Genomic DNA, 19,317 nt, shown 5'->3' with positions numbered 1-19,317 from the left:
CTTGGTCTTCGTAAGTAGGATCTTGTTCGGAACTCGGAACTCCGACCTTTGTCTTCGTATATATCAACATACGTCTCGTTCTGCGATGTCAGATAACCCGTACCAAGTTGAGCCTATCGTGTCAGATATCGAGTCGAATTAATTTGGGCATCACCAATTCTAGTAAACTTAGGTCAAAACAAATGTAGATTGAACTAATACTTCTTTGTCTAACTGCAACATAGCCAACATTAAATTGACCAATACGTTGGTAAAACAAAATTCATTGAAGATTCAGATGAAGACATATTTGGTGAACATGTCATCATCACCATCTATAGAACTACATCAGTTAAGGGCCAATACTTCAGGAGAAAAAAAGACCCCAATAGCTAACAATAGAAAGAACTTGAAGCGACTAGGGTTCATCCTCAGCCTTCACTAGACTCTTCCACACTCGACAAGAAATGGCTGAGACATTTAACTTATCAATACTCACTGCATTAACAGCCGATAGGCTGCATTGTTCATCTCATATGCATACTCGTATCCGAGATTCTGTGCTCGATTCTTGAATTCTTCTGTCTCCCCCTTTGGAACTTGGATTCCGACCAACACGTTTGCACCGATCTCACCCTACCAAATATAGAAACCAGAAGATATAAGATATGAATATAGTGTTTCGTTTCTAGTAACTAGAGAAACAAGAAATATCCAAACCAAAAAGAAGAATCTGTTCTGATCCTTAAATACACAGTTGAACCCATGTTTTTGGACAAGTCTATCTTGGAAGAGCTATACCATTGCAATGCCACAGATGTTATGCCACTATGAGATGTATAATGAAGAAAAAAAGATCCAGATGATGCGAAGTAGCATACTTGTGCTCGATAATGGAAGAGGCTGATGTTCCAACGTGGACTAAAGGAGTCCAAGAATTTCATCAGAGCACCTGGTCTCTCAGGGAAGACAAACCGGCAAAGTAATTCATCTTCAACATTTGATCGCCCTCCCATCTGAAACGAAATCAGAGTTAAAAGTGATGCATATTTATAGTAAAACAATGAATATATGCATAGGGATATAAGAGCACCTCTTACGAGATAACTTGCTAGAGATTAACAGCCAAGCTACTTAATTAGTCCCTTTCAGTATTTGTTGAGCATGGACTCTGATGTGTTGGCATTGCCCTGATACCGAATTTTGGAAACTGTTGAAACACTCTTATCTATACTCTCTTAATTAATTGGCACATGACTGCCATATTTCTCATCTACACACGCTCATAAACCATAAAACACTCATATTTTAAGTCATTTTGCTGATCTCACACACCTTCAAAATCTCATATGCACTGCACTCATATTTGAAGGGTGATTACTTCTCTGTGCATGGAACTTAAAACTTCCTCTCAAATGACTTAAATATGTGGCAGATGAAATTAACTGGTTTTCCAAATCAAAAGCAACAAAGTAGATTCCAAGAAAACAAAGGAAGTGGAAGAGTGGGTAGGAAGAATGGAGAAAGGAAGGAAGAGAACCCAGGACAAAAAAGAGGTAGAGAAGAGAGAGGGTAGGGACAAGAGAAAGAATCACTGATTACTACCAATATGGTGAATCAAACTTGCAATAGTTGATACAGAAAACTGAATATGAACTATGATTTGTGGAGGTCAGACACCAACTGCTTGTAGAGTTGAACAAGGTTCATGACTCTCTAAATGAGGCTATTTATTTACTATGAAAAGACATGTAGATGATGTCACTTGACATTTAAAACGCATGTAGTTGTTACATGCACAAAGTAAACATACTTTTGTACATATCAAAAAATACATTTGTATAGTTTTACATACACATACGAAACATGCTTTATAAATAATAAAGACACGACACGAATCTTTTACATCTTAGGGAAATTGATATCAAATGCAGAGACTTGTTAATTTACATAACAAACAATCATGTCGAAATCACCATATGCATTTAGTGTCAGAAACAGTAACATCATATGAGAAGTTTGTCAATCAATTGCAGGCCTTAATCCCAGTATACATCTCACAAATACGCCAAAACCATGTAGCAAGATGTTACAGTAAAGATCTGGATGAAGGCATCAGGATGGACCAGATAACAACATTTGATGGAAAATCTATTAATGTCAAAAACATGTATAAATTCACAGCAAATTTAGTTGATCAATTTCTAATCTCAAATCACATGGTAGACACCAAGTATTGGCATGACAAGGTAAGATACATACAAAGTACCGTAGATGATCCTTTGCCAAGTCATCATTGGTGAGGTTAAAAGTTTTGAGTTGAGCATGTTCCATTTGATGAACCATTGCTGCAAGTTCAGAATCAGTATGAACACCAACACTGCAGTAGAAAATTGCCAAAAAACTATGATCACCAATTGTAATGATACCAAACAAGAGGAAGTTTAACATAGTAAAAGAAATTTCATAAAATGTGCATAGAAAAGGGAAAATAAGTTACAGTGTGTTCTTATGTGAAGTAATCAGTTACAGGTTTGTTCATACGAGCATCAATGCAGAACTTGCCTATATAGAACAAGAGCATTGTCTTTACGTGAATCAAATCTGTACTTAAATTCTGTAATATTCATAGGGCCAACCTGCAAGGTGATTTTATGAATCAGAATCCGAATCTCTATCTTGAAAGAAAAAGCCAACAAAATAAACCTCAAAAATACCAGTTTACAGAATTTCTTAAAACTCCCGCGCTCCTCTGGTAGAATCGTCGCCAGAACAGCCTCCCGTTTCCGGCCAACATCCGCAAGTTCAGTTACCAACCTCAGCCTGTCAAAGTTCATGTTTGCCCCACTAGTTATTGCGACGATTGTTTCATCTTTCAAGCCATAGTATCTGCAGTAGGCTTCAGCACCAGCTAGAGCAAGAGCACCAGCTGGTTCTAGTATGCTTCTTTTCTCCTCAAACATATCCTGAATTGAATATAGACTTCCCAAATCAAACATTAATATTCTTTAATTATGATATTACATTTTATAACACCAAAAATGTACGAAAACAATTTTCTACAAGAAGCTAATGATTCAAGAATTCAAAAAGCTCAAAACAACACTATTTTAAAATGTTATCACAGATGGAAAGCATTGTGAAACAATTATATGCGTCATTTCCCAAATAAGTTACCAACAGAAGTTATTTGTCAGCCATGAACATCAAAGAGCAACTACACCAACCACCTCGTTTTAGTCCTTTTTATGATCTCTCGCTATTTTGTGAACCAAAAAATACAACAAACATAGCATAACTGTCCCAGAATGTTAATCATAGAGCACTCTGCATTTAAGTAAGGTCTTTTGGACCTCTGTGTGTCTCTAAATATCATAACATGCCTTCATCAATTCTAGCAGGCTACTGATTGACGAGATGTCACGGACAAACTTCTAAACAAGGTGTTTGATGTAATGCTTATGTATGTCCGTGTCTTTTGGCATGTTCATGCCTTGTACAGAATGTAAAGGGGCGGCCGAAGGCTTAATAGTCTCATTTTAGTTGGGTTGGTGGCCTCTTTAGGCTTGTAAATAAAGGTTGTGTCATGTGGACACGCTCGAGAGCTTTTCGGTCTGTAATGGACCATTTTACCCTTTGTTGTGCCACTGTTCAGAGCTTGTAATAGTCTGTTTGTAATTTGCATTGTCTATGAAGTGTTTTTCGGAGATGTTTGCTTGTGGATCCCGTTGGAGGCGTTCTCTCTAACCCGTTCTCTCTTTTGGTGGTCCTAAGGGACAATGGGAGGCTTCGGGGAGGCTGACCTTTGCGGACGGACGCGCGAGGGTGCCGCATGACTTAGGCAAATCCAGCTAAGTCCGTGTCATATGGTATCAGAGCGGGACAAGCACTCATAGAAACACTTGACATGCAAACGTGGGGGACCTAGTGGGGCTGCATAGAGGGCAGTCAGCACACGCGCGACCGTTTGAGGGAAAACGGGCATGGAGATGTAGGGAAAAGAGTCGCTCAGAGGAGCGGGCATCTGACATTGGCATTCAGAGGAATGGCCAACCCTTCGCGCAAGAGGCACCACGAGAACAGGCAAGCTTGGAAGAATGCGGAGCGCACAAAGGTTGGGATGGCTGAGTATGAGCTACGGCTCAACGTTGACAACTTTACTTGATGGTGCTCAAGGCAAGCGAGGCGCTTGGCAAAGGACGAGACCATGCAAAGTGGAATGAGTTGCTCAGCGACCGAAAGAGTTGTGCAAAGCTCACAGAGGTGAGGGGAATTGCTAACTCGAAGAATTCGGTACTCATGCATGGGCTTGTATGCGGACGATGGATTGTTCGTGGCCATCCCAAGGCGACCGAGACTCGGCGCTATGGAGCATTGAAACTTTCTCTTCGGCATGCGAAGGATACGTCCGGAGGAGGCTGAAGTGTGCAACGAGTTCAGCATGTTGCTAGGCCTTGAGGGGTGCAGTGGTGGCTGTATTGACGTGGAGGCGCAATCTAGCAAGTGCGTTTGCAGGAGGCAGAACAATGCACAGTTTATTCAGCAGATCGGAGTAGTCCAAGGGGATGGTGGTCTCCGAAACGAAGAGAGATGTTGCTCCAATGGGACAGTTATCCAGGAGGGATAAGTCTCGGCTCTCCAGAGGGAGAATCATGTGAGATGGACTTCACATGTTGAGGAGGAGTACCTCACAAACAACAACTCCACGAAGCTCAATGGACCGAGCAAGCAGCGAGGAGTTGTCACATGATCTCGCTCGAGAGAATGCATGGGTGGATGCATTGCGAGATCAAGTGGGGGAGCGACCTGAAGCAACTTAAATGAAGGCACACTTAGAGTCGATATGGAGATCGGACTCAAGGGAGGGCTGACCCGTGGAATGGTGGGCGCGAGGGCCACCATCGACTCAATGCAAAAACGAGGAGCGGAGCAACTTGGGTGTAACTTGGCGAAGTACCCAAGCCGCATGAAGGGAGCCAGCAGAGAAGTTGGAACATGAAGCAGAAGCACAGTGCTTTCCTTAGACAGAGGTCAAAGACATGAACTCTTGCAGAGGCAAGAGTAGGATCATGTTGTTCCATGGGTCCTTCGTTCTGACGGAGCGGACTCATCTTGCATGGTGCCAAAGACGAAGGGAGCTTCTGGGCACATGCACCTTATCTCGGAGGAGCATTTGATGGAGGAACTAAGGCGACTCAATTTGCGGAGGCGAAGTTGGGCTCAGAAGGCCTTAGCACGGGGCAAGAGGACGCAGAGGCAGGTACTCTTGAAGAATATGCCACAGTGTTGCCATTCGAGTTGCTATGAAGGAAGCGGTGTGCAGCGGAGATTGTGCTGGTAGGGGCAGAGGCCCAGGATCCAGACAATGGTGCACAAATTACAGTGAAGTCGGTGGACTTCGGGAGCTACTAGGCGACGGACTGTCCTAGAGCGATGCTTCATCTAGGTGTGACCCAAGAGTGGGTGGATGAAGGTCGATTGCCAAAGGAGCGAACAAAATCGAAGGTGGAGGAGACCCTGCGATGTATTGGCAGAGGCCACACATGGAGGGTTCAAAATTCGAGTTTATTCCACAAGGATCAGAATGCAATGGAGATGTCACCAGGAGGCGACATGGTGCAGCGGATCGTGGTGGAACAGTTCGTGGCAATGCGACACACACGGCATAGTCCCGGGAGGGACTAGATCATATGGAGGTATGATCGGGAGCTACTGGGAGCTCCGCTTTGGTGAACAACACGACGGCAAGAAGGGCTATGGATTCAAGGAGTGAAGGCCATGGTACCGTAGAGGCGGGTCTTCCGGGCGTGCACCGAATTTTGCATCGGATGAAAACCTTGGTCATCAGCATATGGGGGCTGGGTTCCACCAAGGGAAAAGTTCGAATGCAAGTACCAGTGAGTCCCATGAGAGGGACTTGATCATGCAGAGGTATGATTGAAGCAGCTGGAGAGTTGGACTGCTCCAGAGCTCATATTCGCTTAAGGGAGCCCGACAAGTCAGAGGACAAGGTCGAGTAAGCGAACGTTGCTACCAAGGAAGCTAAGGAGAACAGAATCGGTGCAAACCCTACAATGTGATGGCAGAGGCCATGCATGGGAGTTGCAGTCTGTCTTTCCATCGACCAAACAGACTGCTTGGAGAACACAGAGGTGTTGAAGCAGGAGGTCGAAAGGGGCGAGGAAGCGACGACAAGTCCAGAGGGACTTAGCTACCCAAAATCAAGCAATCAGTGAGAATGGAGGTGGACTCAGAGGAGTGTCACGAAGGCATATCTACTGATTGTGAAGAAAAGGGATGTAGATGCGAGGCGACGAATAGTAGGGCCATGGGCATGGCAGCGCCATGGTACCGCAAAGGCGGGACTGCCGTCAAAGTCATTGATCCCTTGCTCTCACGGAGGGAGAGCGCTTGGTCGTGAAAGGGGCCGAGGAGGTGGAGCATGCAGAGGCAATCTCCAAGTACCGAGACAAGGCTGAAGGGCAGAGGCCAAGAAACTTCGTAAGACCGGTGTCAACAAGTTTCTCATCAAGATAGCCGTAAGTGAAGGACTTCGGGTCATGCAAGAGTGCACGACCAAGGAACGAAGCAGGCAGTACGTGGTGCTGTACCTTTGCTACTTAGTGGAGTAGGCGGCAGGGTTGATGGAGAAGACGGTACAATCCCAGAGGCGACCTCATCTATCAGAGAATTACTCCAAGTTGGGGTGAAAACTTCCTGCATTCCAGAAGTTCAATGGCATTGAGAAGGTGAATCACAGTAGCTAACTCAACACAAGGAGTGCAAACACTTCAAGTGCTTCAGAAGTGTGAGCAAAGAGCAGGCGAAGGCCAGTAACCAGCTCGATGCATGAAGTACAACCTCGAGGAGGCGGGCGAAGTCAAGTAACCTTTGCCTTCTCAACTCTTAAGAGAATGGGCGAAACCGAGTACCCCAGTTCTCTTATCTATCCAGCAGAGGAGCTCTGCACAAGTTCAAAGACCCTTCGAAGATAATGGAAGACAATAGTTGTCAAATCCTCACCAACGATGATCAGTGCTACTGAGAGTAGATTGTCCGCTTCATTTCCCAACGAAATGCCAATCGAAAGCGGAAGTGATGCGAACCTACTTGGATGTGACAACTAACTGAAAGAAGAGTCAATGAGCAGATTTTGTGGAGGAAGGACCCAAAACTTCAGAAGTTTGCGAGGCGATGCTCGTTAAAGCTCCAACAAGCATCCACCCAGTTCAAGCAGCATGTGGAAATTTTGAGAAACTGGCGCAGTAAGAATGGTCTTTTCCTTCATTTGGTGGATCCGCAGGAATCAACGAGGATCAACACAACTCAGCCAACCCCACACCAGAGTCAGAGTCATTGGCGAGTTGAAGCAGCATGGCGGATCAAAGGTTCGACTACTCAAAAACAGCAGCGGAGAGCAGCTGGGAGCCAGGAGGCGCATTGCAGCTAGAGCAGAAGATTGAAGACTCAGCAAAGGTGAAGAGTTGCAGTGTTCACAAAGGCTTCGACGAGGACGTCGAAGGGATAAGTGGGGGAGAATGTCACGGACAAACTTCTAAACAAGGTGTTTGATGTAATGCTTATGTATGTCCGTGTCTTTTGGCATGTTCATGCCTTGTACAGAATGTAAAGGGGCGGTCGAAGGCTTAATAGTCCCATTTTAGTTGGGTTGGTGGCCTCTTTAGGCTTGTAAATAAAGGTTGTGTCATGTGGACACGCTCGAGAGCTTTTCGGTCTGTAATGGATCATTTTACCCTTTGTTGTGCCACTGTTCAGAGCTTGTAATAGTCTGTTTGTAATTTGCATTGTCTATGAAGTGTTTTTCGGAGATGTTTGCTTGTGGATCCCGTTGGAGGCGTTCTCTCTAACCCGTTCTCTCTTTTGGTGGTCCTAAGGGACAATGGGAGGCTTCGGGGAGGCTGACCTTTGCGGACGGACGCGCGAGGGTGCCGCATGACTTAGGCAAATCCAGCTAAGTCCGTGTCAGAGAGTCGGCAGGCAAATAATAAATTATAACTAAATAGAAAAGCCTTAAAATAGACTTTTAGAAAGAGCAAGAATCATGATGTTGTGACGAGAAGAAATGAGGATATAGCCAAATTATGTGTAGGAAAGATTCACCGAGTAAAGTTAAATTTTCTGAGATATATTGTTTAGTAGGAGAGGAGATACATGAATATACAAACTATAAAGCTAAAGTCGATACAATAACATAGATAGCAGCATCTACAGTGTTCTGTTACAAGGTTATCCGTAATTTTGTAATCACAGTATTGTGTTTCCACAAAATAACTTGCTAAATATTTTGTACATAGACATGAGAATAAATGGAAGTCTAGTGTCACCAAAAGTCAGAACAGAAAATGGTTATATTCTCAAAATTTTAGATCACAATAATTATGGAAAATAAGGGAAATCATTTATGGTAAGTTAGACACATGAGGTGAGTCATTTTATATTAGAGATGCCAGGAACTATAGTGTTAGAGCAAGAAGACATTGCATTGTTATGGACAATAAAAGAGGAAATATGATATCACTTTGAGTTGACATTGATTTCAACCTTAATAGAACTTAATGGCAGGGGAAATCCATATGCCAGCCCCAAATAATTGGGTGAAAGACAAAATGTTCTCATTCATAATATTTTGAGCTCAATAGTAGGGATCTTACATAAACCATGACAAATCCACTTTAAAATCTCCATGGTCTGAATGCTTCAAAGGAGTCATAATTCTTAGTATTCAAATTAATGATCTTCTATTATTTGAAATAGATATTGCATCACCTCCAATTAATATTCAAATCCCCTATGCTTCTATAAAAATTGTTGTATGCAAATTAAAGAAATGATTGGATGAAATAAAAGATTATAGCATTCTTAAATGTTCTTTTCTAAGACAATACAAGTGTCTGTGTTTGACAAAAGATACATATATACAGAGCATGTGATTATCTACAAACAAACATGTCAAACCCTTGAATTACAATACTTCAATGCAGAGCCTTCCACCTGTTAAGAAGACATCAAAGAAATTTCATGGCTTTTTGTAATAGAAGGTTACATGATTCATCTCTCCTTATTGGTTTATTTAATTATTGTTAGTTGCATATCACATTAACATCACAATAATTATGCTAGAAGGACTCGTAACTACAGCTGGTATATGCCCTTTCATGGGCTGACTCAGATATCATTGGGAGGAAATCATGTGTAATATTAGCCTCAGTTTAAGTAAAACAACAAACCACATAGAAAAGGACAATGGATATAATTTCACCTTTATAGATGCACAAATAGCATCACGACTAACAAGAACCACTCCGTCGACAAGTTCCCTGCAGAGGCAAAATGTCTCTTCCCCAACCACTTTTACTGCCACACCATCCGCAAATCCTCCCACTTGTTCTAGCATAATCCTCTGCCCATGATACAGAGACAATGCCATTGCATTTGCATCAGAGGGTTCTACTCCAATGACCTTTACCTGTAGAGAATGATTGACTGAGTGAACAGCTTTCCAGAAGGATCACTGATTGGAATCAGAGAGCTCTTTAAGTCACTAATTTTATTTTGTTTTTGCTAATGGTGCATTTTGAAATGCAGTAAAAAAAGTGTAGATTCAACAGATACAATAAATTGAATTTACAGCACTTAAACAACAATACACATTTATACCTATCAAAATGTATCTCAAGAAATATATCACATTCAAACTGATATTGATGTCCATTTAACTTAAGAACCTAAGTTTCATGCAGTTGCACGGCTTACACAAAGAAATTTTACAATTTTATTACAGGACTTCTCATGCAAAAAAAGTTGCTTGGTAACTCAATTTGGAAGGGATAATTAGGAAAGCAAAAAAGAAATAGATCATGAAGCAATATAATACTAGCTTCGGGGTGTTCTTTTATAAAATTGTCATCCTTGTATACAGAAATGACAAGGGACAACCAGAGTATGAGCTATAAATGTTATTTTTACATATATATACATATATATATGTGACGTCGTCGAAAATTTTTTTACTTATATATATATATATATATATATATATATATATATGTATGTATGTATATATATATATATACATATATGTATATATATATGTATATGTATATGTATATGTATATGTATATCTATATATATATATATATGTATATCTATATCTATATATATATATGTATATGTATATGTATATGTATATGTATATGTATATATGTATATGTATATATATATATATATATATATATATATATATGATGCTAAAAGGAAAATTACATCTTTAATTGTTAACCACCAATAAGTGCTTCCAATAAACTTGGGGCAAAATGAAATGAAGGATAAGAGCAGATACTGCCATGAACAAACCTCTGGGCGAACCCGTTTTACATAAGCAGCAATCCCTGCTATTAATCCACCACCTCCAACTGGTACAAAGATTGCATGCAATGGACCACTCAGCTGGCGAATAATTTCCATACCAATAGTTCCTTGACCTGTAATAACATCTGGATGATCAAAAGGTGGCACAAATGTGCGACCCTCCTGCTCTCCACATTGCTTAGCGTATGACTGTGCTTCATCATATGAGTCCCCCTTAAGGATAACTGTCGCACCTAACCTCTCAACCGATCGCCACTGAAATTATATTGTCAAGGTAAGAAAATAAGGTAATGAGCACATAAAGCATGATTCTTTTTTCTTAACTGAATAAACATTGTCAAAAAAAGTGATTGTTTCAGACACTTAGGAACCTTGATTTCTGGTGTTGTCACTGGCATTACAATCACTGCATCACAACCTAGCCTCTGAGCAGCTAAAGCAACTCCTTGGGCATGGTTTCCAGCAGATGAGCATATAACACCCCTGTCCAAATGCTCCTTTGTAAGCTTAGCCATCATATTGTAAGCTCCTCGCAACTTGAAGGAGAACACCTGCATACTAGATCACTAATAGTCACTAGCAAGAAACTAAAATATTGATTGCATATCATCACAAATACATCAAACTAACCACAAAAAAAAAAAAACAAACAAAGTGTATAATTCGAATCTTTCTAAGGTTGATTTAGATTTTGAAAACGGGCAACTGAAAAATTTTTGCATGATATGATGCAGGTTTATTCGGATAGAGCTTAACTCATGTATCTTTAGCAGCAGTAATTGCAATGTCGTCTTCCTTGTAGAGTGCATGCATCAATTTCACAATGTAATAATTTGGCAGTCACTGTCAGGAGAGATTGGTTAAGTTAGCTCTTTTAATTGCTCCCTATCCCTGTATTTAGTTTCTTTCTTAGAAATGAAAAATAGACTTTTTTGGCGTTTGTTGGAAAAAGGAAGAGTAGAGTTATTTTGCATCATATAACAATGCATTACTAGTTAATGTGAAACTAAAAGAGTTACATTATCTAGTGAAAAAAACAAGAAACATTTCTTCTCTGGATTTTTCCCACAAAAAAGAGCTATACGTGCAAAAATTAACTTGATATATGTGCCCTTAGACGAAACGTATGTCGCACGATTTCCCAAACCCGCACAATGGGAGGAATGTTGAAGACTTCAATGCATTAACCACAATAACAGCGCAAATGCAAGACATAAAATGGAAAAGCAAGCATCTCTTTAAGAAATTTTGATCAAATAAAATAAGATTTCCACGACAATTACCGGTTGCAAGTCCTCTCTCTTTAGCCAGAGATCGACCCCAAGCCTCGCCGACAGCTTCGGCGCTAGCTGCAGCGGCGACTCAATCGCCACATCATAAACCCGCGAGGAAAGAATGTTGGTCAGGTACTCCATCGGATTCAAAGCCCCGTTTTGAACTTCGTCGGCCGCCTCCGCCGGTGACGGCTTGGTCTTCTCCGAGATGCCTCCGAGATAACCGCTTTCGTACTGCAGCGAATCCACTGAGACCCTCTTGAGCATCAAGGTGGTGGAAGTGGGGGCGGCATTCAGGGCCGCGGGAGAGAATGAGGAGGAGGATACAGCGGCGGGAGCCAGGAGAGGGCCTGTTCGACCGCCGGCGAGGGGCTTCGGGTACTGGTAGTGGAGGCGGAAGGATGTGTCACGGGGAGCAATGCTGTCCGGGGCCCGCTGCCGGGCCGGCGGCAGGTGAGACGGGCGGGCGAGGGCGAGGGCGAGGGAGGCCATGGGCATGGGGTGCGGGTGGCGGGCGGAGCGTTTGGGTTGGGGCGCACCTCATAGACGTTTCATTCGATCACGTTTTTGGGGGATTTAATTGCAGGAAGTTTCTCATCTTTTTCTTTTTGAGAACATCCTCTTCCGGATGGAGACATAAAGACATCCTACATGGGCCACAACTGCCTTCGATCCAATGGAAAAGAAGGTACAATAATATGTAACCTCAAATGGGAGGAATTAGTACTGCGCAATTTGATTCAACCCATGGCGGAAAGGATCCGCTGCAAACTCTATTTGGAAAAGTCATCTTGCATCTCCAAAAGATGGATGATAAGATCTGTATCGAGCGGATGTAGACATCTGGTGTCAAACCCGTCAACCTTGGCGACGTTGACTTCAAAGCTGTCCTACTACTAAGTGGCATGTTTTAAGTATGTTAGAAAAGTGTTTTCTAAAGACAAAAGTGTTTGTATGTTAAATGGAGAGAAAGGTAAAGGTATGAAGTCGATTACAGGCTCTAAAAGACTCTTATCTCAATTATATAGTTATATAGTTAGAGACATTGGAGTTCAATTGAAGTGTTTTGATACAGTCAAAAAAGCTCACATGCATATAGAAAATATAATAGGGTTGCTAATTGGATAGCAATTTTTTTGTCTTCTACTTCCTCATGGCACCTCCAGAATTTTGCAGTCATGATAGATCCCATGGATGAATTGACTTGCTAAGCATCGTCTACCCCTCTACATGCGGTCTAACCTAGCGATTAAGTTTGGTGTGGCCCAATGATCATGTTTGACTTAGTGTAACGATGACAAAAAATATGAGACCACGCATGATGTACCCATCAGATCAGGCGCGGGCTAACTCAATACTCGTAACGTAGCTCATCGATTAGGTATTGCTCAGCCCAACAATTATGTTTCGTTCAACCCATCGATCTGCTTATTGATAATTATGTATGTTATTTAAATGTATTATATATATGATAAATATATAATATTATATGTGAGAATACTTATCATTTATGTATATTTAGACTATGCATGAATATGTACATTGCCTTCTAAAGATTAATTAGATATTGATAATTATATATGCTATCTTGATTTGTTGAAGGTGAGAGTGGAGAGCTCGAAGCTCATCAAGCTTTTCCCAATCTACATGATAATTTAATATTAATATTAAAATAAGTTAGACTCTAATCTATATAATAATCAAAATGATATCTCGGATGTAGTAAAATAATGTACCATGAATCTATATAAGAAAGAAGCTAGACTTTATCAAATGACGTTGAAAGCAATGGCAAGATAAAAAAATATGAAAGTCTTGGAATGGCAGTGTAAGAATAAGCTATGGAACAAACAAAGCAAGTGCTAACGTGAGCTCGGGTTGAGGGCTTTAAACCCTTCTTTCTTTCTTTCCCGTTAACTTTAGCCTTAACCACGTAGTGTTTGCCTTTCTTTCTATGAGCTTTAACCCCATTCTATGGGCTAAAATTTAGCTGTCGTTCGTATAGATAAGTAAGGGCTTTCAAACGAACAAGGAAATAAGAATTAGAATAAATAAGTTGTTTGATTATATGATCATATCTAATTAAGATATATTATGGATATGATTGAATTTTGATTATAGTTAACAGTCAATAGATTGGAACTCTCCTAATTATTTCTCTGGATATAACCTTGATGGGAGGGACTCTCCTAATTATTTATCCTACATCCTCTTCTCTCACCTATAAATAGACAAGAACTCATTAACCACATAATACATAATACACAATACACAATAATTAAATATGCATATATACGAATATGCGGATACACAAATGTATAAATATATGACATGATTAAGAGATTATAGATTTTCTCTCATCTCGCTTTAGTCACGTGAACTAATTAATAAGAGATTATAGATCTTCTCTCATATCTCATTTGTCCTTAAAATTCATCGTTTATGGTGGTCATGTGTAAGATAAGAATAGAGGAGAAGGCGAGTCTAATTCTCCTTATAGATCAACATCACTACATATTTCGGATCTAACGATCATGTACTTACATATCAGATAAAGGCTTTCTGAGCAGCATCGAAAGGTACACATCGTAAAATTAAAAATCTATTGTTATTTGATTTTAGTTTTTAGCATTAAAGTTTTTTTATAAAATAATAACATATTATGATTTTTGTGTCTTACAATTGGTATCAGAATCATGGTTTTGAAATAAAATATTTTAGATTTATTTATTAGCACATTTTGCTCATGAAAAGGTATTAATCGATTTTTATTTATGATGCATGAACGATTCGTCGGTATTGCTAATCTGCTTTTTTATCCAATCCATCATATTCCTTGCTTGCAAGCAATGTAAGGTTCATCGTGCCTAATCGATAAACCATTGTCGATAGCAAGTTATTGATAATAGTATCATTGAGGATGGCAGCCTCTAGTGGTCGCTCGCCCAGTTGCAGGTAGCGACTGCATAGTGCCATTGCCCGTGATGACTATGGTGGCTACGCAACGCCATTGTGTGCAGTGGTTATAGTAACGCTAGTGCAATAGCATTTGCTGGCCACAAGCTGAGCGCAGGAAACAACCGTGCCTCACAAAGTGGTCGTGGATGACGGTTACAGCGCCTCCCACAAAGGTCGTGGATGATAGTTGCTGCGGCTCGCGTAGGCAACGACCATGCATGATGGCAATCGTGCCTCCTATAGAGGCCATAGATGGTGGTTGTGACGCCTTACGCAAGCGACAATCGCACATGGTGACGGTCAAACCCCACGCATGACGGTGGTCGTGCCTCACGCAATGGTATAGAAAGGGAGAGAACTAGGTTTTTTTTTACTAAAGGTATAGTTTTACCTCTCATAAATAAGATAATTTCAATCTATGTTCATATATTTACTTTTCCATTATACCCTTAAGAATTATTTTTTATTGTATATCCTAAGTCAAAATTATAGTTTTACCCTTTAGAATTATTTTTTTTATTTATATCCTCAATTATAAAGTTGACTAATTTGATTTATTTTAATCAAATACTTTGATTATAACTGTATTTTTATTACTTAATTAGATTTAGATTTATATTTGATCAATTAAGAAATATAAGAAAAATTAATTTTTAATCAATCTTTGATTTTGATCGATTTTAATTTTTGACTGACATAATTAGGTTGATATTTAGCCCAAATTGAGAGTGTCTAATTAAATATAATTGATTAGTATATGAGTTCCATGTGAAATTAAAAAAATTATAAATTATGATTTCCTTTAATAGTTTTCTCATATTGCTTATTGATTTACATTTTGTATATGATAAATAAAAAACTAATTATTATTCTTGATATTTATTAAGTTATTCACATGTATAAGTTTGAAATTATGAAATAATATTTATTTTCATATAAAAGCATGATTTATGTTTCATCACGATTATAATTTTCATGTGAGTTTTTTCTTTATGTTGATTAATGTTCAATTGTTATGATTACTCTTTTTGATGAATATTATTTGTAACTTATATGTCTAAGTTTTATCTGATCGGTAGCTATTGAAGTGACCTAAGATAATAGACTTATGGGATATAATTTACAATAAATATCTGATTATTTATAGAATATTTTAAATTATATTTATATTATTGTATTAGTCTTATAGTTACTAAAGTGGCCTAGACTAATAACTTATAATATTACTGTTAGTGTAAACAACTTTTTAGTCGTGACCTCGGGGCCGACGCGGCTTGGTTCGGGTCCGGATGATGGGTCGTCGGTTCCTTCGCGAGGAGGTTCCTTGCCAACGCGCCCGGAGAGAAGCGCCTCGCCTTCGTTCCTGCACACAGGTCGGGACGGGAGTACTCGACTCGACCCCTCCGACGATCAAGTCAGTCAGCAATCGTAGTGGGGTTGTTTTCTCTGTTTCTTCTTCCCCTTCCATTTAGAATGCAAGGGTATTTATAAGGGGGGTTCAGTGTTACCTGATGCGCCTGCCCGCAAGGGGTAAGATCGTACCTTCTGATGACGTTTGATATTGCTATCGGCGTAGCGTGTGGAACCGAACCTGTGCGGTCGTTAGTTGGCCTTGGTTGGTGTTTTGACCCATGTCAGTCACGCGGTGTCGGACCAACAGGGGAGCGGGACGTCAGCGGGTGTCATGCAAGTCTTATCGTAATTATTACCCTCATCAATTACATTAAGAAATTAATCATAAATGATATTGAAAAAATAATATTCACATGGCACACATAATTAAAAAATTTAGATAATCTTAAAAAATAATATATTTCGAATAATTATGTGATGGGTAAGATGATGTTATTTTATATATCCTTGTAGTTTAGAGTTATATATCCAAATATAGTAATATTATTTTGTGAGGATGGTATCAGTCTTCCGTAAATAAATTTGTGTGAACAATAGAGATGTTAATATTTTATGCAAAGGTGAAATAAAAATAATATCAATAGTTCAAAATTTATTTAAAATTTTAAAAAATTAATATTATATTATAATGGTACTTCTTTCATTGTATTTTGATAAATGTTCATATATTTTTTGTATTAAATTGTTATAAATAGCTTAAGCATATACAATTTACATGTTAGACCTTGATCAAATTAGTTAAAAAGATTATAAACTTAATTGCTAAAGGTTTTGTAAAACAAATAATTGTGATAACTGATTGAGAAAGATCTAAATGATTCAGTTTTATGATAATTGTTAATAATATTTAGATTTCATTATAGTTTACAAATAACATACTAAAATATTTAAAAATAAATTTAAATTTATTGACAAGTCATTAACTAACATCTTAACTAAAGAACTGACTGAAATTAAATATAATAGTATTTGAGTAATTTAATATTATATCCTTAATATTGGTGACAAAACTGTAAGCTCAAGAACATTGAGCATGAATATCGTTGAGTACTTTCTCATATGATTTATTCTTAATTCTATTTTTTTTCTTTGTTTGGCTTATTTTAAATTCACTATATTAAAATAAGATTAAAAAAATATTCATAATATTTTAGATGTAACAAAAAAAAAGCATAAATCACCTTAATTTATAAATACTATATAAACTCATAAAAAGAAAATTTTCATAGCAAAATGTTACTTATGTGGTAAGGAAGGTCATGTGAACTATAAGGTTTGATTTGAATGGAAGAGTATTTATAAATCAAATTTTTATATGTTTCAAATTAAATATTATAGAAATCATTTTCTGATAGTTGGTGGATTAATTTTGACACTTAAATATATATTATCAATAATAGAGATCTATTTTAATATGAAAACCAAAATAAAATAAAAATTTATGTTCTTTATCTATAATTATCAAGATATTGTTTTTGTCTTGTGGTCATAAACTTAATATGGTTCAATAAAAGTTAACCCTTGAATTATGTATGATAGTCTATATAGAATTAATATCACTCAATGTTTCTATTTTAGTAAAGAGATACATTATTATTATTTTTATAGATAATCTATTGAAATATATCTAATTGTCTCGGGCCATTAATATTTTTAATGTACATAAATGAAGTCAAAAGATAATTAGATAAAAATGTTAAAATTATCAAATTTGACGGGGGTGATAAATTTTATGACAATTACGATCAACCCAATCATAATTTTAATTTTTTTGCTAGATTTATGAAAGAGTATAATATTTATGCTTAGTATAATTTACCATATATGTGCAGAATAAGATTTTTAAAAAGTAAAATCGTACTCTTATGGATATGGTTAAGAGTATGATGCATTATTATTCTATTCTCAAATCAATATAAGGAGAAGCTCAAATGAGAATGATTATGTATATTTTAAATAAGATTCCTAGTAAGTCAATTTCATCAACTTTTTTTGAGTTATTAACTAATAGGAAATCTAACTTAAGATATTTATATATTTAGGATTATCTTATAGAAATAAGAGTCTTCAATTCAAACGAAAAAAAATAGATTCAATGATTATTTTTAAGTATTTTATTATTCATTAAGAAAAATTTAAAGAGGTATATCTTTTATTATCATAATCATAGTACGAGAATGGTTGAATCTAATAATACAATATTCCTAGAAAATAACGAATCAAGTACAAGGATAGTTATGCTTGATCACATGAGTTAGAGCCATACCTGACCATATAGGCTAGGTCATGGTTAACCACATGGGTTAAGCTATACCTAGTCACATGGGCTAGGTTATGTTTGTAAAATATTATAAAATAATAATTAATCTCAAATTTATTTATTTTTATAAATTAACTAATATAAATTCATGATTTTAAATTTAAAACTAATAAATCATAAAAAATCATATATAATTCCTTGAAATAAAAAAATATGTCTAATTGTTAAGGGAAGAAGTTATTAATATCCTGGGCTAACCCAATGTGGTTAGGACCCGTGTATGTAGGATTGTCCGAGGTGCCTCTAAGGTAGAAACGTATGAGATACCATTTGCATAAAAACCGAGGTCGGGAGAGATTTCTTGATCAGGTTCCTTTGACGCTCAAGTTAATAACCGGAGGTAGGTGAACGTGGACATTAATGGCTAAAAAGTGATCCCTTTTTCATTATATTGAAAATGAGATTTATTCCTAGTTATAAATGAACAAAATATTTTATGAAATATTTTAGAAATAGACAACCTCTAACAACCTCTCATTGATATTTTATCTACATGGGCGACAAGGGGGGATAGCCAACAACCTCCTACCTTAGACCATTGTCCAAATGAGTAGACAAGTAAAGGACACCCTTAGTCTTCTCGTTCTAGCTTCGGCACCATGCGGAGGCCACATGTCATTTGATGATTGGTTATTGATATTATTCCTATCACTAATTAAATAAATTAAAATTATTATTAAGTTAATTAATCATTCTAATATCATAATTCAATTATTATTATTTATTAATCATAAATTTAAAAATTTAAGATATTATTAAAAAGGACGCAAGTACTTTTCAATACTTTAACACGGATGATGCAAATACTTCTCAACTAAAGGCAACAATTACACGCCTGTTAAAAAAAGATACAATTAATTTTTATTATTCTAAATATCTTTTGTATGTCTTTATTTTATATCAATATATTATCGGTCAACTAGATAACTAAATCCTTAAATTACTTTTACCTCTTTCATAATTTAGCAACGAAGAAGATAATCT

General features: G+C 37.7%; 1 protein-coding gene across 1 annotated transcript; it reads right to left on the bottom strand.

Annotated features, from left to right (window-relative positions):
- Positions 1 to 230: 230 nt before the first annotated feature.
- LOC135644615 (threonine dehydratase biosynthetic, chloroplastic-like) lies at positions 231 to 12,205 on the bottom strand. Its single transcript, XM_065162350.1, has 9 exons — positions 11,652 to 12,205; positions 10,740 to 10,919; positions 10,354 to 10,623; positions 9,260 to 9,466; positions 2,697 to 2,945; positions 2,545 to 2,618; positions 2,242 to 2,359; positions 861 to 995; positions 231 to 615 (listed from the first exon to the last, which is right to left on the bottom strand). Exons 1-9 carry the CDS (start codon positions 12,138 to 12,140, stop codon positions 475 to 477), a joined length of 1,863 nt encoding a protein of 620 aa, XP_065018422.1. The 5' UTR covers positions 12,141 to 12,205; the 3' UTR covers positions 231 to 474.
- Positions 12,206 to 19,317: the final 7,112 nt, after the last annotated feature.

Source organism: Musa acuminata, chromosome BXJ3-8 (genome assembly GCF_036884655.1).
Source record: "Musa acuminata AAA Group cultivar baxijiao chromosome BXJ3-8, Cavendish_Baxijiao_AAA, whole genome shotgun sequence".
Taxonomy (NCBI): Eukaryota; Viridiplantae; Streptophyta; class Magnoliopsida; order Zingiberales; family Musaceae; genus Musa; species Musa acuminata.
Note: the sequence above shows the minus strand (reverse complement) of the source record. Positions and strands in the feature narration are given on the sequence as shown.